General features: G+C 50.4%; 1 protein-coding gene across 1 annotated transcript in view; it reads right to left on the bottom strand.

Annotated features, from left to right (window-relative positions):
- Positions 1–1,072: 1,072 nt before the first annotated feature.
- Positions 1,073–20,327, bottom strand: part of Slco2a1 (solute carrier organic anion transporter family member 2A1) — a 48,404-nt gene continuing 29,149 nt past the window's right edge. Inside the window, exons 4-14 of the mRNA XM_048334603.1 lie at positions 16,323–16,550; positions 15,434–15,532; positions 14,406–14,542; positions 12,400–12,478; positions 11,699–11,863; positions 9,814–10,003; positions 7,585–7,750; positions 5,718–5,881; positions 4,271–4,335; positions 2,471–2,594; positions 1,073–1,342 (exon numbers count right to left, since the gene is read on the bottom strand). Coding sequence (XP_048190560.1) covers positions 1,222–1,342; positions 2,471–2,594; positions 4,271–4,335; positions 5,718–5,881; positions 7,585–7,750; positions 9,814–10,003; positions 11,699–11,863; positions 12,400–12,478; positions 14,406–14,542; positions 15,434–15,532; positions 16,323–16,550 — 1,538 coding nt within the window. The 3' untranslated portion in view covers positions 1,073–1,221. The remainder of the gene's footprint in view (positions 1,343–2,470; positions 2,595–4,270; positions 4,336–5,717; positions 5,882–7,584; positions 7,751–9,813; positions 10,004–11,698; positions 11,864–12,399; positions 12,479–14,405; positions 14,543–15,433; positions 15,533–16,322; positions 16,551–20,327) is intronic.

The following is a 20,327-nucleotide window of genomic DNA, read 5'->3' as shown; positions in this document are numbered from 1 at the left end:
TTGTCTCCCAGCCCGGGCCTAACGAAGGAGGTAGGAAGAAGAGGCTGAGGACATGATGAATACAAGTGCATTTGGAGTGGCCAGTCCTGGGCCTTGGATTCAGGGCCTGAGCACTGTCCCTGGCTTCTTTTTTGCTCCAGGCTAGCACTCTGCCACTTGAGCCACAGCGCCACTTCTGGCCATTTTCTGTATATGTGGTGCTGGGGAATCGAACCCAGGGCCTCATGTATACGAGGCAAGCACTCTTGCCACTAGGCCATATCCCCAGACCCTGCACTGGTATTTTTGTTGTTGTCGTTTTTGTGGGGCTGTATAGTCGGGCCACCCAGCGTGGTGACAGGTGACATTCACTGGGATTCCTGGCCTCTTGGGTGCCCATCTTTACTCCTCTGTACACAGGTTCAAATCTAACCAGGGAAGCCAAGATGGAGACATTGGAGCTGCTCCCAGGGAAAGGTACAGGTAAGAGGGAAACACATGCAGAACTCTGGGCAGAGAGGCCCTGGGTTCCCGTGGGCAGTGACGGGCTGGCCCCTCTTCTCAGGTCCCTTAGTTCTGGCTCTGTGAATACAGGTCACAGAGAGAGAGAGAGAGAGAGAGAGAGAGAGAGAGAGAGAGAGAGAGAGAGAGAGAGGGTGGGTAGTACTTTCCAACATGGCTGCCATCCAATGGTTTCCCCTGAGAACAGGAAGTGAAGGCTCCGAGGACCAAGAGAGCTGGAACCCTTCCGGGTTGCTTGTTCTGTTCAAGCAGCCAGCTTCCCTGACGATTAATAACTCAGCCACCCACCTCCTCCCCTCAGTCCTGTTCTCGGCAGAGTCTGGGCAGCCGGAGGAGAGACAGCAAAGCTGCCCGGGGAAGGGAAAGGGTAGGTTCTTGATTATTCTCTGCCTCAGCAGCCATTCGTATTGGAGAAACTGAAGAGAGCCTGGGCCTATTGGGGGGGGGGGTCCCTTCCAAAGAAGCAGGAAGATCACGTTGTCTAGGTATGCTTCTACCCTCAGATACCACGAGGGAAACTGAGGGAGGAGGAGGAGGAGGAGGAGGAGGAGGAGGAGGAGGAGGAAGGCAAGGCAAATGGTGATGGATTTCTTTTCTTCCCTCTTATTTCAAAAAGAGAAAGAGAGAGGGGAGGGGGGGGTTAACATTGGTAAATACAGGCAGGTGTGGAGAGGCAAGAGTTCAGTCCCAGGAGCAAGGCAAGCTCCCGCCAGTCGTGGGTCAGATGAGGCCCGAGGCCTTTCCCTGAACATTGTACTCCCTGTTTTTCTTCACCCTCCAGCTGACGAAGAAGAGCAGCACCGTGCCCAGTATCTTATACCCCTCCTGCAGGCCAAGGTACCTGTGGTGGGGGCAAGAGCAAAGGAGCCATGAGGGAGGTGAGCAGGTCTCTGCAGCCCTGGGTCCCGGGCTCCAGGCCTCTAGGAAGAGAAGCCTTATCTCTCAGTAGTGCAGGTGTGCAATTCACGTCATCTGTTCCTGCTCAGACCAGGGGTGTCTTGCTTCATCTTTTTTACTCAAAAAGAGACATGCTTTTGCCGGGCACTGGTGGCTCGTGCCTGTCAGCCTAGCTACTGGGGAGGCTGAGCACTGAGGACCCGCAGTTCAAAGCCAGCTCAGGGAGGAACGTCTTTAAGACTCTTCTCTCCAAGGAATCACAACCGGAAGTGGAGCTGTGATTCTTCAGTGATAGAGCGCTAGCCTTGAGCAAAAGAGCTCAGGGACAGCACCCAGGCCCTGAGTGACAAGAGAGAGAGAGAGAGAGAGAGAGAGAGAGAGAGAGAGAGAGAGAAGAGAGAGAGAGAGAGAGGAGGGAGGAAGGAGAAGGAAATACGCCTTACATCTTCCAGGAAGCAGCAGAAGAAATGAGAAACCAGTGATCGTCAGCTGACCAGGGGAACCCTCTAGAAGGCCATAGCTTACACTGTGGATCCAGCCAACCCCAGAGGTTCCTTGCCTTCAGATAAGAGGAGGAAAAAGAAAGAAGATGAGGAGGAGAGGGAATAGGAAGGGGGGGGGAGGAGGAGGAAGAGGAGGAGGAGGAGGAAGAGGAGGAGGAGGAGGAGGAGGAGGCGGCTTCCTGCTACCCTACCCTCTCGCTGAACCTCCCCTGCCCTTCTCTGCCAGTCCACAGCATCTGGGGGCCCCCCCACCCAGCCCTTTCAAGCCCATCTCCCCCGTTTCCGGTTGGTGTACCGACAGTAGGTGGTCAGAGGGGGGCAGCACTCTGCAGTGCTCCCCGAGGCAGGTTGGGGCCTTCCTGCCCTCCACCTCTTTTGCTGGATTCTACAGAAAGTCACTTTCTGAGACAATGGAAGGTGGACCTAGCATCCCCCCCCCCGCCCCCCGCCACAGTCCTGGTAGGCCTTTGGGGGCAGCCTAGGACAGCCCCCCCCCCCACCTGCAAGGCTGTGTGCTGGTACCCAGGGCCTAGCTCCCTGGACCTCCATCGATGATCTGGGGTCCTCACCTGTCCCGGAGAGCATCCGTGTCGTAGTAGGCGCAGGCCCCCCTCCTCCCCGAGCAATGCAGGTTCCACCGGATGCAGGAGGAGTCAATGGTGAGGCCGTACAGGGCGGGCGCGGGCAGCCAGGCTGGCAGCAGCAAGGGAAGAAGGGTTGGGAGAGCCGGGTCACCGGGGGATGGATGGGGGAGGGGTTACAGGCAAGGGTGGCCCTCGTACCCCCAGGCGTAGTTCACCCGTGGGAACGGCTCTGTCCCACTGTGGGGGTTCCAGTGACTTGGGAGAGCAGAATGGCTGTCAGTGAAGCCTGAATTTCCTTTTTTTTTACCAGAAAGGCTTAGCAGATCAAAGAGGCCCAGGTCGTCCTCTCGGGGCAGAATGAGTCACAGGGTCAATTGGATGCCAACTCAGACATACAGGATCACTTCCATGCCCAGGTCAGCTCCCCAGGTGGAAATGTGCTCTTCGTGGGGTGTGTGTGTGTGTGTGTGTGTGTGTGTGTGTGTGTGTGTGTGTGGTTACTGGGGTTTGAACTCAGGGCCTTGCCCTCTTGCTTGGCGTTGTCACTCACTTCCTGCTTGTTTGGTAGTTCATGGGAGATAAGAGTCTCCACAGACTTTCCTGCCCAGGCTGGCTTTGACCTCAGCCTCCTGAATAGCTAGGATTATAATAAGCAGGAGCCGCCAGTGCCCAGATCGGACATTTGCTCTCTGAGGGCATCGACATCCCAGATATTCAGGGGCACCCTGTGAACTACCTGACTTGGGGAGAAAGAAAGGGAGAAGACAGTACTCGTGGCCAAGAAACTTCCAGAAGCAGCCTTTGATGCAGCCCCTGCTTATGAGCAGGGAGATGGGAAGCGGACTTCGAACGATAGCTCCCAAATAGGAACCAAGTCTAGGAGAATGCTTGGCCAGGACGCAATTGCAAACCTGTTCTAGTGTATAACTAGGAAGTTGGGTTTTGTTTTTGTTTTTATCCACCCTTGGAGTTGAACTGTGTTATTGAATCATGAATGGAGCCCCTCCAGGTCTGGGGGGTTTTCTGGTCTGTGTAAGTGTGCATTTATTTGCAGAGTGTCCAGGTTAGAGCTTTGTGTTACAATTGAATGCTCCAATAGGCCAAGAAAGGCCAGCCCAGTGCCAGCAGTCCAGGAAAGGGTTTGCTATCCTTGCTCCTTCCTCTGCAGGCCTGGCTCCTGAGAAAGCCGGTGCCTCCTGCTTCCTGTGGGCAGGAAGCGCCCGCCGGGGGAGGTACCACCTAGTCCTTGTGCCAAGGGTTGGGGGGGCCGCCGGGGGGGGTGTCCTCTGGGCTGCTTCAGGACAGACAGGGCCTGCAGGCAGACAACCTCCTCACAGAAGACGCATTTGCACACCAGAGGTAGGAGGAATCTCTCTTGTAAGTTGGGAAGGAAGCCAAGGCTGGCCTGGGCTGCTTTTCTGTCTGGGGTTTTATTCCTACGGCAAATTCTTGGAGAAAAGATTTTTAAAATTAAAAAAAAAACCTGCTTTTTAACTCTGTTATTAGGTGTTTCCAGCTGTTTTTTTTTTTTTTTTTTGCATGCTGCTTGCATAATTTGGTTGAGAATTAATGCCATCGATGAAATCTTCCCTACCCTGGAGCAATTAGAAAAGCCATCCATGTGGGGGTTGAACAACTGCTGTTGATTATGCACAATGGTAGAAAGAAGATGGGGGCCTCTCCCCACCGGGCCCTGTGCCCCATAACTCCTGCATGCCAACAGTCTAAGGCCACAACTCCAGAAGGCGGGGATGGGGGGGGATGGGGGGAGTCTTGGAGGCGTACCTAGCAAGCGCATCAGCAAGAACTGTACTCCGATGGCAAACGATTTCTCATCTTGGTTCACCACACTGCAAAGGGAAAGAGGGAATCAGGGATGGGAAGATTCAGGGCTGGACCATCACGTTGCTTCAGAAGGGGTCAGAACCAGCCCTCATAGAGCCTGGCTAGAAACCTGGCTCCCTGGCAGGATTTACTATACACATACACACACACACACACACACACACACACACTATATAGTAAATAAATATATATGTATGTATATATATACACATACACATATACATACACATATACATATATATGAGCATGATCAAGAGCATCCCTTGGGCACTTGTTAGAAACGCAGTCTCGGGCCTCACATTGAGTACATGAACGTGGGGAGAGGAGAAAGAAATTCTGGAGTGGGTCAGGTGCCCGTGGCTCAAGCCCGTCATCCTCACCACTCAGGAAGCTGAAAGGTGAGGATGCCGGTTAGAAGCCAGCCTGGGAAGTTAAAGCCCATGAGACCCTTATGTCCAATTCGCCACCGAGAAACCGCAAGTAGAGCTGTCACTGAAGTGGTAGAGTTTCAGCCTCGAGTGAGAAAGCTAAGGAACAGCGGCCACACATTGAGTTCAAGCCCCAAGACACACACACACACACACACACACACACACACACACACACACACACTCTAGGTTGGAACCTAGCGATCTCTCTGTGTTTCCACAAGCCCTCCAGAGGCTGCTAACACAAGCTCAAGTTTGAGAAGCACTGGTCCATATTATTTTCAAGGATTCTCAGAGCCCACTTAAAGGGCAAGAGGGCAGGAGAGGCAGGCCAGAGGAGAAGAACTGCCGGTGCAACACTCATGGCAGGTCTGAACAAGTTCCGCAGAGCGTCTTATAGCAAGAAGACAGCTGTGCTGTAATTAGGGCTGTTGGCTTCTCTGCACAGCTGAAAGAATTTCTCGCTCCAGGCCGGCTTTGTGGGCTCAAGATCTGAGCAGCTGCCCAAGACCCACTTTTCGGAAAGGCCCAGAGCTTCCTCCAAGAAGAAGGAGGTTCAGGGAGAGGAGGATGTCCCGCCATTCTAGCTACTTCCAATCTGAGGAAGCTGCGGGGCAGGTCTTGACCTCTGTGCTCTCAGCACTGTCTCAAGATGGATGCTCACCCAGGGGACGGTGGTTGGGGAGGGAGGGAGAAGCATTCAGGGTGGAGCAGACAATACCCTAGGCTCTGCCATCTTGGATTAGGACCTCACATCCCACAAGCAGGATGGAGTCACAACACCACCCGTATCACCTCCGTACTGGGAGGCGTTGTGCCAGCCGCCTCTGCCATCAGTACCCGGTCCCCATGTCGCCAAAGGGACCTATAGCTTGTGGTCTGTCTGAAGGAAAGGAGGATGGATGAGAAGTGGGTTAATGGGGTGTGAGAGGCGGGGGTCTGGGGGGGGGGTGGCTCACCGCAGGACCATCATGTAGAGCGGGTTGTGGGAGACGCAGGCTATCAGGGCGACGAAGGAGATGAGGAAGATGGCGGGGAGAAGGAAGTGGGCACAGGAGATGGGGCACGAGCCCGTCTTGGCTGAAGCAGATCCCCCGGTCACACAGCTGCAGTTCAAGTAGACCTTGAAGAAGAAAGAAAGGGAGGGAAACTCCCCGTCACCGTTCCCATGGTTGGACGCAATCCAACAGCCTGGTCGCGGGTTCCCTTTGGTTTTAGGACCTCTGTCGTCTGAGTCCCAGAGAAGAAAGGGAAACCTGGAGGAATATTCACTGAAGAGGATATGGGGGGGCGGGGGGGATGTCCAAGCACTGTAGCATATGCCTACAATCCCAGCCACAAGCTACTCAGGAGGTAGAATTGTGGTTTGAGTACCCTTTCTATTGGGCCCCTAGGAAGCTCAGAAACCACACTGCCATCCATGGTCTCCCTCCGTCTTGATTTTTAAAAATAGAAGAATATTTTTTTCCCTCCCTTATCACTTACAGCGTTGCCTTTGATATTATGGTAATGGATCTTTCTTTATCGTGAGGATGGTATTGGAACCCCATCAGGGTTATTTCTGGATGAGTCAGAGGTAAGTAAATAAAGATAAGAAAAAAAAATCTTAAAAAAAAAAAACCCTGAAGCTACTACAAACTCCTCCAATTGGAAGGTAACTAGCATGGGAATGAGCATCTTATCCTTTGGTCTGAGAACCACGCATCCCTTAAAGAATTTGGGCACATACCTCTCTGCAGAGCATCATATATATAGTCAAGGCTTATGCTTCCCATGGCTCTCAGGAGAAAGACCATCTAACTCCCATCAAGCCTTGCCTTGCTATCCCCGCCCACCCACTCCCCGGCTGGGTGGGACATGCCTTCCTCCGAGCATTCTTGCATCAGCCCTTGAACGTGATGTTCCCTGGACCCGCAATGTCTTGGTTCCAGGTCTTCTCTCTCTCTCTCTCTCTCTGCCATTAGTGGGGCTTGAACTCAGGCCCTGGGCACTGTCCCTCAGCTTTTTTGGATCAAGTCTGGCACACTCTACTCCTTGAGCCAAAGCTCCGTTTCTGGTGGGTTTTGTTTTGTTTTGGTGGTTCATTGGAGGGAGAAAGTCTCATGGATTTTCCCACCGGGATCGACTTTAAACCATGATCCTCTAGTAGATCTGAGCAGATGTGATTAGCTGTCTGCCTGCTGCTAGGATCATAGGATCTGCTCGTGTGCTGAATAATTAACACATGATTTGAGCTGGTTGATGGCTGGCTGACCTCAGAAGATTCTGGGGCCCCGGTGCCCACTAGGGATGGACAGGATCTTGCCGACTGAATACAGTGGACGAGAGCTGTCCAAGTAGGAGGCTAGTGGCCAGGAGCTACATGGCCTTGGACACAAGGGTCCCAGATGTGCCTCTCAATAGCTGCCTGGCACCTCTGGGAGCTGAGGGTTGAAGTGACCGCTCCTAGCTCTGAACTTCCAGCTCTGTCTATGTACAGACGCCCTCTACTTCTTTCATGGTACCCCAGCCAGTCCCTGTGGCTCTGCAACTTGGCCAAAATGCAGGGCCCAGTGGTGCCCGCTTGGGACCCGTCCGGATGAGGCTCAAGGGCTTGGATTTGCTGAGGCATTATCAAGCTTCAAGAATGAACTGGCTGGCCACAGGCCAGTCTTGGTCCATGACCTCAGGGTAGGGGAGGTGGAGAGAGGATGGGTGGGACCCAGAGGAGGTCAGGATGTTGGTAATGAGTCTTGGAGGCAAGGAGTGGTCAGTTAGGGTACGCACTCAGCTCCAAAGGTCCCCATAGGGTTCCTTCTGTTCCTAAGACCCCGGCTTGCCCTTTACCGCTTGCTTGGAGGTGACGGAGCTCATGTTGACGCTGCCGCAGCCGGCATGGCAAGGGGAGAGGTACTCGACTCCATTGTCTCCGCAGACCGGGTGGAAGATGGTATCCGGGCACAAGCAGTCCCTGCGGCAGGCAGGAGGCTGCGGATGTATAGAACTTGATGTGCTGCCAGCAAAGCAGGAAGCGAGGAATCAAACAAAGCAAAAGAAAAAAAGAATTAAAAAAAAAAAAAAGGTCCAAGAAACGAATCTCCACGGCAGCCCCATGTGAGTTCCTGGGCTGGTTCACGTGTCTGTGTGTCTCTGTTTGTCTTGGGCTATTGCCCATCCTGGAATCTGAATTCTGCTTATGGTTGCCAACAGTGACTCTACCACTATTTGGGATCATGACCTTCTCTGTTTTTTTTGTGTTTGTTTGTTGTTGTTTTTTTCTCCCTTGACTCTTGGAGACCAATCCCATCAATTACTCAGTTAGAAAGATCTGGTCAGCAGATCCATGGCCACATCGGAAGTTCAAAATAGCCAACTGACCAAGACTCCGAAGAGAGGAATGGCAGATGCAAGAAAGACACTGGCAGTATTTGTCCGTCCTCCTGAGGTAGGCTGAAGGCAAAGACTCCTCTGGGTAACTGGGGCTCTCATTGGTTGGCTGTCTCTGGGGCCAGTTAGATACCCAGGTCACTACAGCCCTGTGAACTTCAACCAAAGAGATTTTTTTCCCCCCTATTGGCTGATCTTGGAAATCTTTGGGGGAAGTTTGCGATAAGGACTGATAAAGCATAGTCTAGAGTTTTGCTAAAATAAAGATCATTAATATTTATAGGCATTTTTGTATGCCAAGCATTCAGTGCCCAGGGCCTTTTCCTGCACAGCTATCACAACAAGTTTACCATTCATCATTGACCTTCCGTGGATAAGAAAACTGAAGCCTGTATAAGATAACTAACTTCTCTCATAAGAGTTCCGCAGCGAGACCGTGGTCTGGTCTGACGGCATACGTTAAGCGTTATGCAAGCCACAAAACCAAAAAAGTTCTAGGATTTTTTTTTTTTTGACTGCCTGCCTAGTCAACCAACAGTACATCATCCTCCCTCTCCTTTCCCTTCTCCACCTTCACCTACGAGAGTCAAAGGAGGTTGTTTTTCAGAAAGAAAGAGAATACGCAGGGCTAGGAATGTGGCGTAGTGGTAGAGTGCTTGCCTAGCATACATGAGGTCCTGAGATCGATTCCTTAGTACCCCACCACAAAAATAAATAATAATAAAAGAGACTATGCAGAGGCTGAATGGAATTGTATCTCCAGATCTTGCAGCCTCATTAGGCCAAGTCCAAGAGCAAAAAGTCGTTACCAGATAGTGCCCAAGAACAAATGGACAATAGCCATCACCTCGTAGAGGTGAAGCCAGGCTCAAAATGTATGACCCTGCTGGGCACCAATGGCTCGCAACTATAACCCTAGCTACTCAGGAGGCTGAGATCTGAGGACCGTCGCAGTTTGAAGCCAGCCCAGGCAGGTAAATTCGTGACACACTTACTTTCAATTAACCACCAAAAAGCTGGAAGTAGAACTGTGGCTCAAATGGTAGTGCGTTATCAGCCTTGAGCAAAGAAAGCTAAGGGACAGTGCCCCAGATCCTGAGTTCAAGCCCCAGTACCAGCATACAAACATACTACGTGCTCCACCCCAATTTACCACTCATTATTGCTTTTTTCACCTGCCCTCCACCTCACCTGCCCTAGTTTCAACTCTACCACAGCCTTCATTGTTCTCCAAATCTTTTCCAGAAGCCTCTTGTCTTTCTTCACCAGCTCAATGAGTAATTCTAGCTGGCCCTGGAGCTGATGCTAAACATAGATTATTTCCTGGTTCCTGAGGCTCAGGTTCACCCTGAAACCAAGCTAATTAGTTTTTGAGGTGTTTCTGAAAAAAAAAAATAACAGAACCCCAATTGTGGGTAGCTTCCTAGAAGACTGATTTTCACTCATAATGGAACATACTGTTTAAGACCTGATTTCCTAGGTTGCCATATGAGAGAGATCAGATCAAACCAAGAGAAGAGAGAGGAGGAGAGAAGAGAGGAGAAGAGGGGAGGAAAAGGGAAGATAAGATGGGAAGCGAGGGGAGGGGAAGGGTAAGAAGAGGGATGCAGAAAGCAAGATAGATGGTAGGAAGATGGAGGCTCCGGCTTTATCAAAGCTATGCGGGCAGTCCTCCCTTACTCCCGTTACCTGGGGGGGTAGACCTCAGCCACGGCAGAGGTAGAGCATCCCATGAAGAAGAGCGGGATACAGAGGATGGTGGAGATGGTGATGATGGTGGCAGAGACACGGGGGATGGTTTGTAAAGAGAAAGCGAACCGTTTCATGAGGATTCCTCCAAACAGCATCCCCAAGGCTGCAGCAGGGAGGTTTACAGCACCTACAAACGGCAAGAAGGAGCTTGGATCACCAAGAAAGGGCGCACTGAGATCAAAGCAACCCCGAGATGCCCCATCTCACACCAGTTGGAGCGGCCAACGCCGTGAATTCAAACAACGCTGTCGGTGGGACTGTAAACTAGTGCAACCACTCTGGACAGTAGTCTGAAGGTTCCTCAGAAAGCTAAACACAGATCTTCCCTATGACCCAGTCTTATCACTCCTGGGCATCTACCTAGAACATGACGAGCCAGGATAGGATAAAAAACAAACAAACACGTGCACATGCATATTCATTGCCACGCTATTCACAATAGACAAAATGTGGAAACAGCCCAGATGCCCTGCAACAATAGATGGATGGTTCCAAAACCGTAGTACCTACTCACAACAGAACTTCACACAGCCATTAGGAAGAACAATATGTCACCTGCAGGGAGATGGGTGGAGCTAGAACGATCATGTTCAGTGAGGCGAGCCAAGCTCAGAGAGACAAATGGCGCATGTTTTCTCTCATATGTGGAAGCTAGATCTAAAATACACTGGGATATTATAAATTATATAGGCTTGGTTGGGAATATGGCCTAGTGGCAAGAGTGCTTGACTTATAAATTATATAGGCTTCTAGACAGACACAGTGAGACCAAAATAGGATACCCTGAGGGGAGAAACACAAAGGTGCAATGCTTACGTGCCTCTTTACATTTACATAAAACTATATATATATATTTATATCAAAATGAAAAAAATAAGGGTGCATTGCATCCTGAACCCTGGATATGTTCAGTCATATTTGTAACTGAACAGCATTAATTAATTGAAAGTAATAGACTGTTTGCCAGGCACTTCTATGGTGCTACCTCTTTAAGACGCTACTACGAGGACTTGAACTCTGGGGCTCACACGCTTGCTTAGCCTTTTCTATTCAAGGCTGGTACTCTGTTTCTTGAGCTATTCTATAATTTCTAACTTTTTCCCCCCCTGCGATTCCTATGGCTTGAACTCAGGGCCTGGGCTCTGTCCCTGAGCCTCTCTGTGCTTAAGGCTAGCGCTCTACTACTTGAGCCACAGCCCCATTTCTGGCCTTTTCTGTTTATATGATACTGAGGAATGGAACCCAGGGCTTCAAACATGCTAGGCCGGCACTCTACCACCAAGCCACATTCCCAGCCCCATCCTTTTTTTTTTTTTTTCCTGATTAATTGGAGACTTGTCTACTCAGGCCAGCTTTAAATTGTGCTTTTTTTTTTTTTTCTTCAAATGTCAGCCTTCTGAGTAGCCAGGATTACGGACCTGAGCCATGGGACCCGGCTTTGGAGAGTTATCTCCATGAAAGGAGTTAGAGGATGTTAGGAGCAGTACCTTCATTTTTCCTCACAGGGTCCCCCACTGCAACCTCCCTGTGGCCATATGGGGTGTATCACATTTCCAGTCTCTTGATGGGGAGGAAGGCAGCCCCAGCCTCCACCCACTCCTGAATGGAACACCCAGCATCTCAGAAACCTGCCAAGAACATTCTAGATTGCCAATCAGGAAAAATGTCCTTAACATTCTTTCTCCTGGGCAAGCCCTCCTGTCTCCCGTGTGTATCCGGTCTGGCCGTTGGCTCTCCCTAGATGGACGGCAGAGGGCCCAGCCTTTCTTCCCTCAGGGGGACCCCCCCCCCCGCAGCCTCTGCGGTGCCCCTCTGGAAGTACCGATGAGGAAGTTGGCGTAGGCTGCGGAAGCTCCATATTGCTTCTCCAGGAACTTGTTGAGGAATGTGGAGAGGCCGGCGATCACAGAAGAGAAGGTACACTGAGCCAGGACCACCAGCATGAAGAGTGGGTTCATCAGGAGCCTCAGGAAGATGCGGGGGAACCCTACAAGCAGACTGCTGTCAGGAGACAGGTCTTTGGGGACCCCCCCCAAACTATCTCAAGACTGGCCACCATTCTGCCTCCTCCCTTAGTCTGTCTTCCTGTTCTCAGAGCTGGATTCAAGGCACCATGATCTACCGGCAGCCCCTGTAGGGTGCCCAAACACAGCCCCCCCCCCCCCACTCAACATGCCCAAGGGCTGACTACAACAAGGATGTAACTTAAGAAATCTGGTGGATAGATAAAAATAGGACCAATGCTGGAAGCCGTCTCCTCTTCATGACTTCTACTTCCATATCGTGAGAGATGGGAGAAAGAAACCAGGGCCAGACCATAGGGTGGGGTGAGGACCAGCTGCCTAGATTGGGTCTCCTGATAGCTGCAAAGAAGTCACCAGGCTCTGAGTTCTCCTGGGCCACAGGTGTTGCCAGGAGATCGGGCCACTTACAGACCACCTGTTCTTTGACAAGACCTTACTGCACACCTGACCACCCCCACCCAGAGCCAGCCCGCCCAGGTCTGCCAGGCTGGACAGTTACGTTTAATGAACTCCATCAGGGAGCCTCTAGACTTGACCTCTTCCATCTTGCTGGCCTCATCCGCTATGGCAAGAGATCTCTGAGGGCAACAAAAAGGGTGAATGTTAATGACCTGTCCCTGGGCCGTTGGCCCTCAGTGGCTCAGGGCTGGCCGTTACGAAGGGAAAGGATCGAAAGAATGAATGAATTCTTTTTCTGTGTGTGTCAGTTGTGGGGCTTGAACTCAGGGCCTGGGCACTAACCCCAAACGTTTTTGCTCAAGGCTAGCGCTCTACCACTTTGAGCCTCAGCACCACTTCTGGTTTTCTGGAGGTTCATTGGAGAAAAGAGTCTCACAGAGTTTCTTGCCCAGGCTGGCTTGGAACAACGATCCTCAACTCTCAGACTTCTGAGTAGCTAGGATGACAGGCGTGAGCCACCAGCGCCCAGTGAATATGAACTCTCGATGTAAACACTCGCCTGTATTTCTTGGTAGGAGACCTGGCCTTTGGGCCAGTGCCGCCTGCAGTACCCCTGGGCATATGATTTAATCTCTGAGATCTGAGGTTCCTATTTTGTCCTAGGCTTAAAGGCAAGTCCTGCCCTCAATCTCTGTCCTAGTCATTAAACTGTACCATGGGGGGCATACAATCGCAGCATAGTAAGTTCAAGAAGCCTCAGGACTATCACACACACACACACACACACAAATCATCTCTGAACACATGAGAGCCAGCTGAGGCCCCCCAGTTCTAAAGGTGACACCGATGAGCGACCATGAGCTCTGCCACTGTTAGAATCCTCCAGGGAGCTCCGCCCTGGGGAAGGGACACTCCCTTTCAGTGAGAGCTTGCTCCATGCCGGGCACCTTGCCCAGTGTTCCACACACAACTTCCTTCCCAGGTCGATACTTTAATTATCTCAAGGATTTAAAAGAAGAGGAAGATTTAGAAACAAAGCCACTTGCTTAAGATCACTCAACTAGTTTATAAGTAGCAAGGCTGCATTGAAATCCCAGGTAAGCCTGACCCCCAAAACCACTAAGACTTGCTGCCAACTCCTGAAATTCTTCCCCAGGGTAAACCTAGCTCTCTCTCTAACCACCCCCCCTCCCCCGCCCCTTCCCTGCCATTTCCCTCTTCCCACAGCTGGGCCCAGGGTTTCTTATTGCTACATGGCTACACATTGAGCTCTACTTCTGGTTAAAAACATAGGCAGACGTGATTTCCTTTTCCAACCCAGCTCACCGCTGAGCTCTTCCTGCCAATGGCAGGTCCTTCCTGGTCCCTGCTGATGTCCTCCGTGGAATCTCCACTGCCTGGGCCTTTTCAGATCCGTTAGCTTTCATTCCTTCCCAACTCCCAACCTCAACCCAGCCGCCATGTTGACCACCCAGAACTTTCACTGGCATAAAACAAGCCCAAGACCCTTCAGTGTCACATCAAGGACGACCTAGTCTCCCGTCCCCTCATTTCCTTCCCATGGTGTCTAAGGGTGTATTATTTAATATATTCTAGTGCTGGAAATCCCCTTAGCCCTTCAGATGCAGACCTCAAAGGCTCTTTAAACGTAAAAGGAAACCATGCCAAATCATCTGCTCTGTTTTCTCTCTCGCTTTCTTTCTTTTCCCGCTTGAACTCAGGGCCTGGGCGCTGTCCCTGAGCTTTTTTTGCTCAAGGCTGGCACTCTGCTACTTCAGCCACAGCTCCACTTTCAGCTTTTTGGTGATTACTTAGAGATAACAGTCTCATGGACTTTCCTGCCTAGGCTGGCTTCAAACCTCGATCCTTAGATCTTAGCCTCTTGAATAGCTAGGATTACAGGTGTGCGCCACAGTCACCTGGCTATATGGATTCAATTCTTTCTTTCCCTTTTCCTTTCCCTTTCTCTCTCCTTCCTTCTTTCCTTCCCTCTTCCCTATGGCCTCAGGCATGCTAAGTAAGCACTCTACCACTGGAGCAACTCCAGTCCACTGGTCTCTCTTATCTGACTCCTATCAGTAGAGTCACGGTAAGTCAGAAACTTACCTCTGCTTCTCTGGGCATTGCTCTAGGGAAGAAAAAGAAGGGGAAAGAGGTGAGAACCAAGAAGCCTGAAGAAATGAGCAGGCCCAGCCACCAGGCTCCAATCCATCGTGGGTCACCAGGGCTCAAGTTCACTGTAGCTGAAGAGAAACCAAAGAATGAACACATGAGCTCACTGTATCGGAAAGGGAAACCATTTGGGGGTTGTATCATAGTATACAACAATCTAAGCCTGTCTTCCTAATAACCCAACCTACACTCTTTTTTTTTTCCTTCTAACTTATTGTTATTTTAGAAGTGATATACAGTGGGGTTACATTTAGATACATCAGGTAATAACTATATACAGTGGGGTTACATTTACACACATCAAGTAATATCTACATTTCCTCTTGCATTAGTGGCTTATGCCTGTAATCCTAGCTGCTCAGGAAGCTGAGATCTGAGGATCTCAGTTCAAAGCCAGCCCAGGCTGGAAAGTCAGTGAGATTTCACTTAACCTCTAGTTAACCTCCAAGTAACCACCAGGAAACCAGAAGTGAAAATGTGGCTCAAAGTAGTACAGTGCTAGACTTAAGCAAAAACCCTCAGGGCCAGCACCTAGGCCCTGAGTTCAATGACTGTCCATGACTGACCACAAAAAGATGAAGTTACATGGCTGATGTCATTAATAAGAGGCTGGTGGTGAGATTAAATGCAGGCAGCCCAATACCTAGATCCACACGGTTACATGATGTCTAGACAAGAGCTACATCTTTCTATAGCTGTATTTTGTGTAGCATTCATCCCCCCGCCCCAATAAAAAGAACTCTGATTTTTTTTTTTTAATCACAGAAGTAGAAGATTATTTTTCCTGATCCTCTGGCTCGTTCACCGAGGGCTCTAGCCTGGGACCCCTCCGTGAGAGGGGAGACACAGACTGCTCTTAGTCGTCTGAGGGCCTTGCGGGACTGTGTAGGCCAGGAAGTGAGGCGGCAACGAGAATCCCAAGCTGCAGGTTGGCAGGAGGATGGGGTCCTGTACACACCTACCTGTGTCTACCCGGCCATAGTCCACAAAGATCTGTAGCATGACAGAACCCAGCAGGTACCCAAAGGCCGGTCCAAATACGGCAATGGCGAATAAGAGGGCTAGAAGTGGAAACGAGGAGAAGGCGGTTTGAGGGTGACTGAGAGAGTTTAGCATTCTAGATTTCTAAGCTGAGATGTCACACCCTTGGTTGCCTGGTCCTAACAAGCCCCTGCCTAGGGCATCACCCTCAGACAAGGCCAAAACCACTCAAGACTACACCAACACTACGTCTCCTTCAGCCACCTACCAGTTAAACCTGCTGGCCTGGAAAGAAATGCCAGCCCAGGGTGCGGTATGTTGATGGGTGAAACCTCCCTTGGGTACAGAGCTTGGTGACCCTAGCAGGAGGTTATGGGGTGAGTCTGCGGGCGTGGTCTGTGTGATCTGAGGCCTCAAATGGCCAAGGGAAAGATCTGGGCATTCCAGCGGCCATCTGCTCTCTTTCTTTATGGGGGCACTTGTTTAAGGGCCAAACCAGCCCCTCCGAGAAGACACGTGTGCTCAGGCCTGTACCAAGAGCAGCAGCCGCGCTTTAAGATCGACGCTAAGGGCTAGCCGGGCATGTCTATCAGCTTATGTAAACCTTCTGCCTCATGGTACATTGCTAGGCTTGGCTCCACCCCGCGGGTCAGGAACCTGGAACCCCGAAGTCAGCTACTCGCCCAAGCCACAGAGGCTGGGCAGTTCACGCCACCCCCAACATTCCTTCCAGGTCTGTTCCATTTGGCTTTGCTGCAAGGCAAAGAGCACCCGACTTCACTTCAGCCCCCGAGGACCTCAGCAAGCGCCCCCCCACAACACCAGACCCTATCTCCCTCCCCCCCCCACCTCTACAAACTCATGACTCACAGATGTACAGGGGAGAGTTGGTGGGTTCTGCGAAGTCATCCACGTAAGAAATCCCAAAGGGCTGGATGGGCACCGTCCCGATGCCAGCCAGCAGCTGGGCCATGACCATCAGGCCCCACATGCTGCTGGTCTCCTTCTGGGTGTCCTGAGCGGGGCTATGGCACCGGCTGGGGGGGACGTTCTGCCGATGTTTCTGACAGAGCTCAGCCGAGATGTGGCTGCGGTTGCCTGCAATGACAATACCTTCTATCACCACCAGCCAGACCCCCTGCTTCTACCACACGGCCTCCAATCTCGACCCTTCTCTGCCGCTGGGGAAGGGAAGGCCCAACCCAGGGCCATGATGCCCCCAGCCCAGCCTCCCCCCCCCCCCCCAAAACCACACACAGCCTGCCTGTCCTCTAGCTGGGGACCATACTGAATACATTTGAGAATTGGGAGTATTTAGGATTCTCTCAGGGGTCATGGAGGCCCGACCTGTGAAAAGCAAATGGAGCCAAGATCTCTGACTGGATCAAGGTCATCTAGACTGTGTACTGTCTGTGGGCAGGGAATAGAGCACCTCAGATGCTGATCAGTGTTCCTCTGACTCTTCTTTCTTCTTCCCTCCTTCTCCTCCTCCTGTTCTCTCCTTCTTTCTTCTTTCATTGCCTCTCCTTGTTCTTCTCCTCTTTCTTCTCTCTCCTCCATCTCCTCTTCTTGTTCTTCTCTTCCTTCTTCTCTTCTCCTTTCCTCCTCTTCTTCCTCCTCTACTTCCTCTTCTTTTTTTTTTTTTTTTTTTGCCAGTCCTGGGGCTTGAACTCAGGGCCTGGGCACTGTCCCTGAGCTTCTTTTGCTCAAGGCTAGCGCTCTACTACTTGAGCCACAGCGCCACTTCCAGCCTTTTCTGTGTATGTGGTACTGAGGAATTGAACCCAGGGCTTCATGCATGCTAGGCAAACACTCTACCACTAATCTACATTCACAGCCCATCTTCTTCCTCCTCCTCCTCCTCCTCCTCCTCCTCCTCCTCCTCCTCCTCCTCCTCCTCCTCCTCCTCCTCCTCCTCCTCTTTCCTTCTTCTTGTTCCCTACTTTCCAATGCAGAATTAAAAAGCAGTCTAACCACACGGTGATACAACACAATCTCTGCATTAGGGAAATACATCTTAGAGAAAGATGGCCATGATATCTTATTGGGTTCAGAAAAAATAACTTGTCTTTAGACCACATGATTTTGATCATTAGGATAGCACAATCCTTAGTCTATAAAAACTCATGTATACTAAGAGAATATCCATTAGAAAAAAAAAAACCTTCAACAACTTGGGCTCTGTCTGGGGGGATAGATAGGTTGATTGTTTTGATTCACCTCAGTAAATGTTCTAGTTTTTCTATAATGAACACCAAAAAAAGCCAAAAGTGGAAGTGTGGCTCAAGTATTAGAGCACCAATCTTGAGCAAAAAAGATAATAGACAATGCCTAGGCCCTAAGTTTAAGCCCCAGTACTGGTACACACACACACACACACACACACACACACACACACACACACACGAATAGAAAAAGAAGCTGGAAGCATGGATCAGATGTTAGAGCACCTACTTAGCAAGTACGAGGCCCTGAGTTCAATTCCTGGTACTGCCAAAAAGAATAAAAGGAAAAATAACCACCTGAACATCCCTGGGCCAGGTAGCTCTCAATCCTGAACTGTATTTGGACTTGGGAAAGCCATAGAGTCAAAGGTTCTTGCCCTCACCCATTCTTGCCCTCACCCATTCTTGCCCTCACCCATTCTTGAGATGGGTGATCACTCTTCCACCCTGGGGCAGCAGCTTGGTCTCCTGTGTAGTGGACTTCCCACCTGACCCAATACAGCCTTCCTTCCTCTGCGGTGCGTGGGCTCACCCTAGTATCTTGTGTGGACTTTTCCTGCTAAAGTCACTGGCACAAGGAGTCATTGATTCAAGATTAGAATGGGGGGGCTGGGGATATAGCCTAGTGGCAAGAGTGCCTGCCTCGGTATACCCGAGGCCCTAGATTCGATTCCCCAGCACCACATATACAGAAAACGGCCAGAAGCGGCGCTGTGGCTCAAGTGGCAGAGTGCTAGCCTTGAGCGGGAAGAAGCCAGGGACAGTGCTCAGGCCCTGAGTCCAAGGCCCAGGACTGGCCAAAAAAAAAAAAAAAAGATTAGAATGGAAAGAGTCAAGCCCTTCCAACATCCTTTTGTTTTTGGCGGGGGGGGGGGGGGGTTGCAGGTTCTGATATTTGAACTCAGGGCTTCCCACTCTTGCTTGGCTTTTTTGCTCAAGTCTGGTACTGTAGCCATGCTTCTGCTTCTGGCTTGGAGATAAGAGTCTTATGGACTTTCCTGCTTAGGCTAGCTTTGAACAGCAATCCTTAGAGATCAACCTCCTGAGGATGATAGATGTGAGCCACCAGTGCCCAGCTTAATTGGTGCCCAGCTTAATTGGTGCCCAGCTTAATTGGTTATTTTTGAGAAAGGCTCTCACACTGGGCTGGGCTGGGTTACAATCCTTGCACTTCTACTTCCCTAGGGAAGCACGGTGTGGAACTACAGCCAGGGCATGCGTTGCGTGGTCACTTCCAGAGAACTTATACACCCTGGCAAGGGACTTGATTGCACGGAAGGAAAATCCCAGAGTGGGGAAGTGGGGTGGGGCGGGGAGTGCTCAGCAATTAAGATCAGTTGTCAAGGGCTGTATGGAAGGAGGGGAGTGGCCCACCAGAGCTGCTGGGTGGTTGTGTGATGGTATGGGGGTGTATAATAGTCGTAGCTGTTATAAGAGAATGCACTGTGTGTGTGTGTGTGTGTGTGTGTGTGTAACTCCCCTGGCAAAACAAAATGCTAGTCTCTGATTTTTTTTTAAAATATATAAAATTTGTTCTTAGTAACAGAGGGGAACCATTCCGCAAGTCAGGTAATGAGTACAATTCTTTTTAGACAACATTCTCCCTTCCTTTATTTTTCCCTTTGCTTTTGCTAGTCCTCATTATTTAACTGAATTCACATTTATTAGGACATTGTTGCTGGCATGACTGGCAAAAACATATTTTTTGTGGGCCATTTACTGGTCATCAAAGATCATAAAAATGTTGACTGTCTTATTAAGTCTTCACAGAGCACATTGCATGCTACACCAATGCCACAAAAATCCTCATGAAGTTTGACCTAATGCAATGCCCAGAAGGCACAACTCTAGGGACCGCTTAACTATTATTAACTTTTAAAATGTCAGATTACATGTCAGAAACTGCTTTTATTAAAAAATGTGTACTTCAAAAAAAATAATAATCAGTTGGCGCTAATTCCATCCAAGTTCACTACGTTTCTCTTGGCTTGTTCTGCCTTCCACGTTGATTCAAGAACACTCAAAGAACTCTCTTTGCTTTATGCCAAATCTGAATGGACCTAAGCCCATCCTTGATTAAATTCTGAAATTTGTGAAAAGGGACAGCGATTAAATACAACCCCAGAGATGAGAATCTTCTAGAGTTTAGACAATTAGGTGTATGTGAGTCTCAGGGACAGAGGGGAAGAAATGGCCTTGTACAAGACCTTTCCTATGGACAGGCTTTTAATTAGGAACACTGACAGTGGACAGCCCCTGTCTATAGACCTGGGGAGCTTGGATATCCGGGTTCTACTTGCCACTTCCTCCCTTAGCTTTCCCCCACGCAGAGGATTTCTTAAATCCTACACCTGGAGACTAACCTGGAGCACTGCATCTCCCCAAACTCCTCTCACTCCCCCTTTCCACCATGTCAAATCCTATGATACTGCTGAAAAAGGCCAATCTGGTCCAACTACCACCAAGCAACACCCTAGGCCACCATCACCAATTTTTAAGGGTTCAGGAGAAGATTCGCCATGAGCCAGCGTCAGCCCGTTACTCATCTGCTCCCAAGGCAGGCTTCTGGAAGGTTCAAGTACATCAAGAACCGATTCTTTCCCCCTCCTCTCCCCTCAGGACACTGGAGGCCTGGCTTGCCAGTTTTCAC

Source organism: Perognathus longimembris, chromosome 26 (assembly GCF_023159225.1).
Source record: "Perognathus longimembris pacificus isolate PPM17 chromosome 26, ASM2315922v1, whole genome shotgun sequence".
In the NCBI taxonomy this organism is placed as follows: domain Eukaryota; kingdom Metazoa; phylum Chordata; class Mammalia; order Rodentia; family Heteromyidae; genus Perognathus; species Perognathus longimembris.
This window is presented reverse-complemented; position numbering and strand designations above follow the sequence as displayed.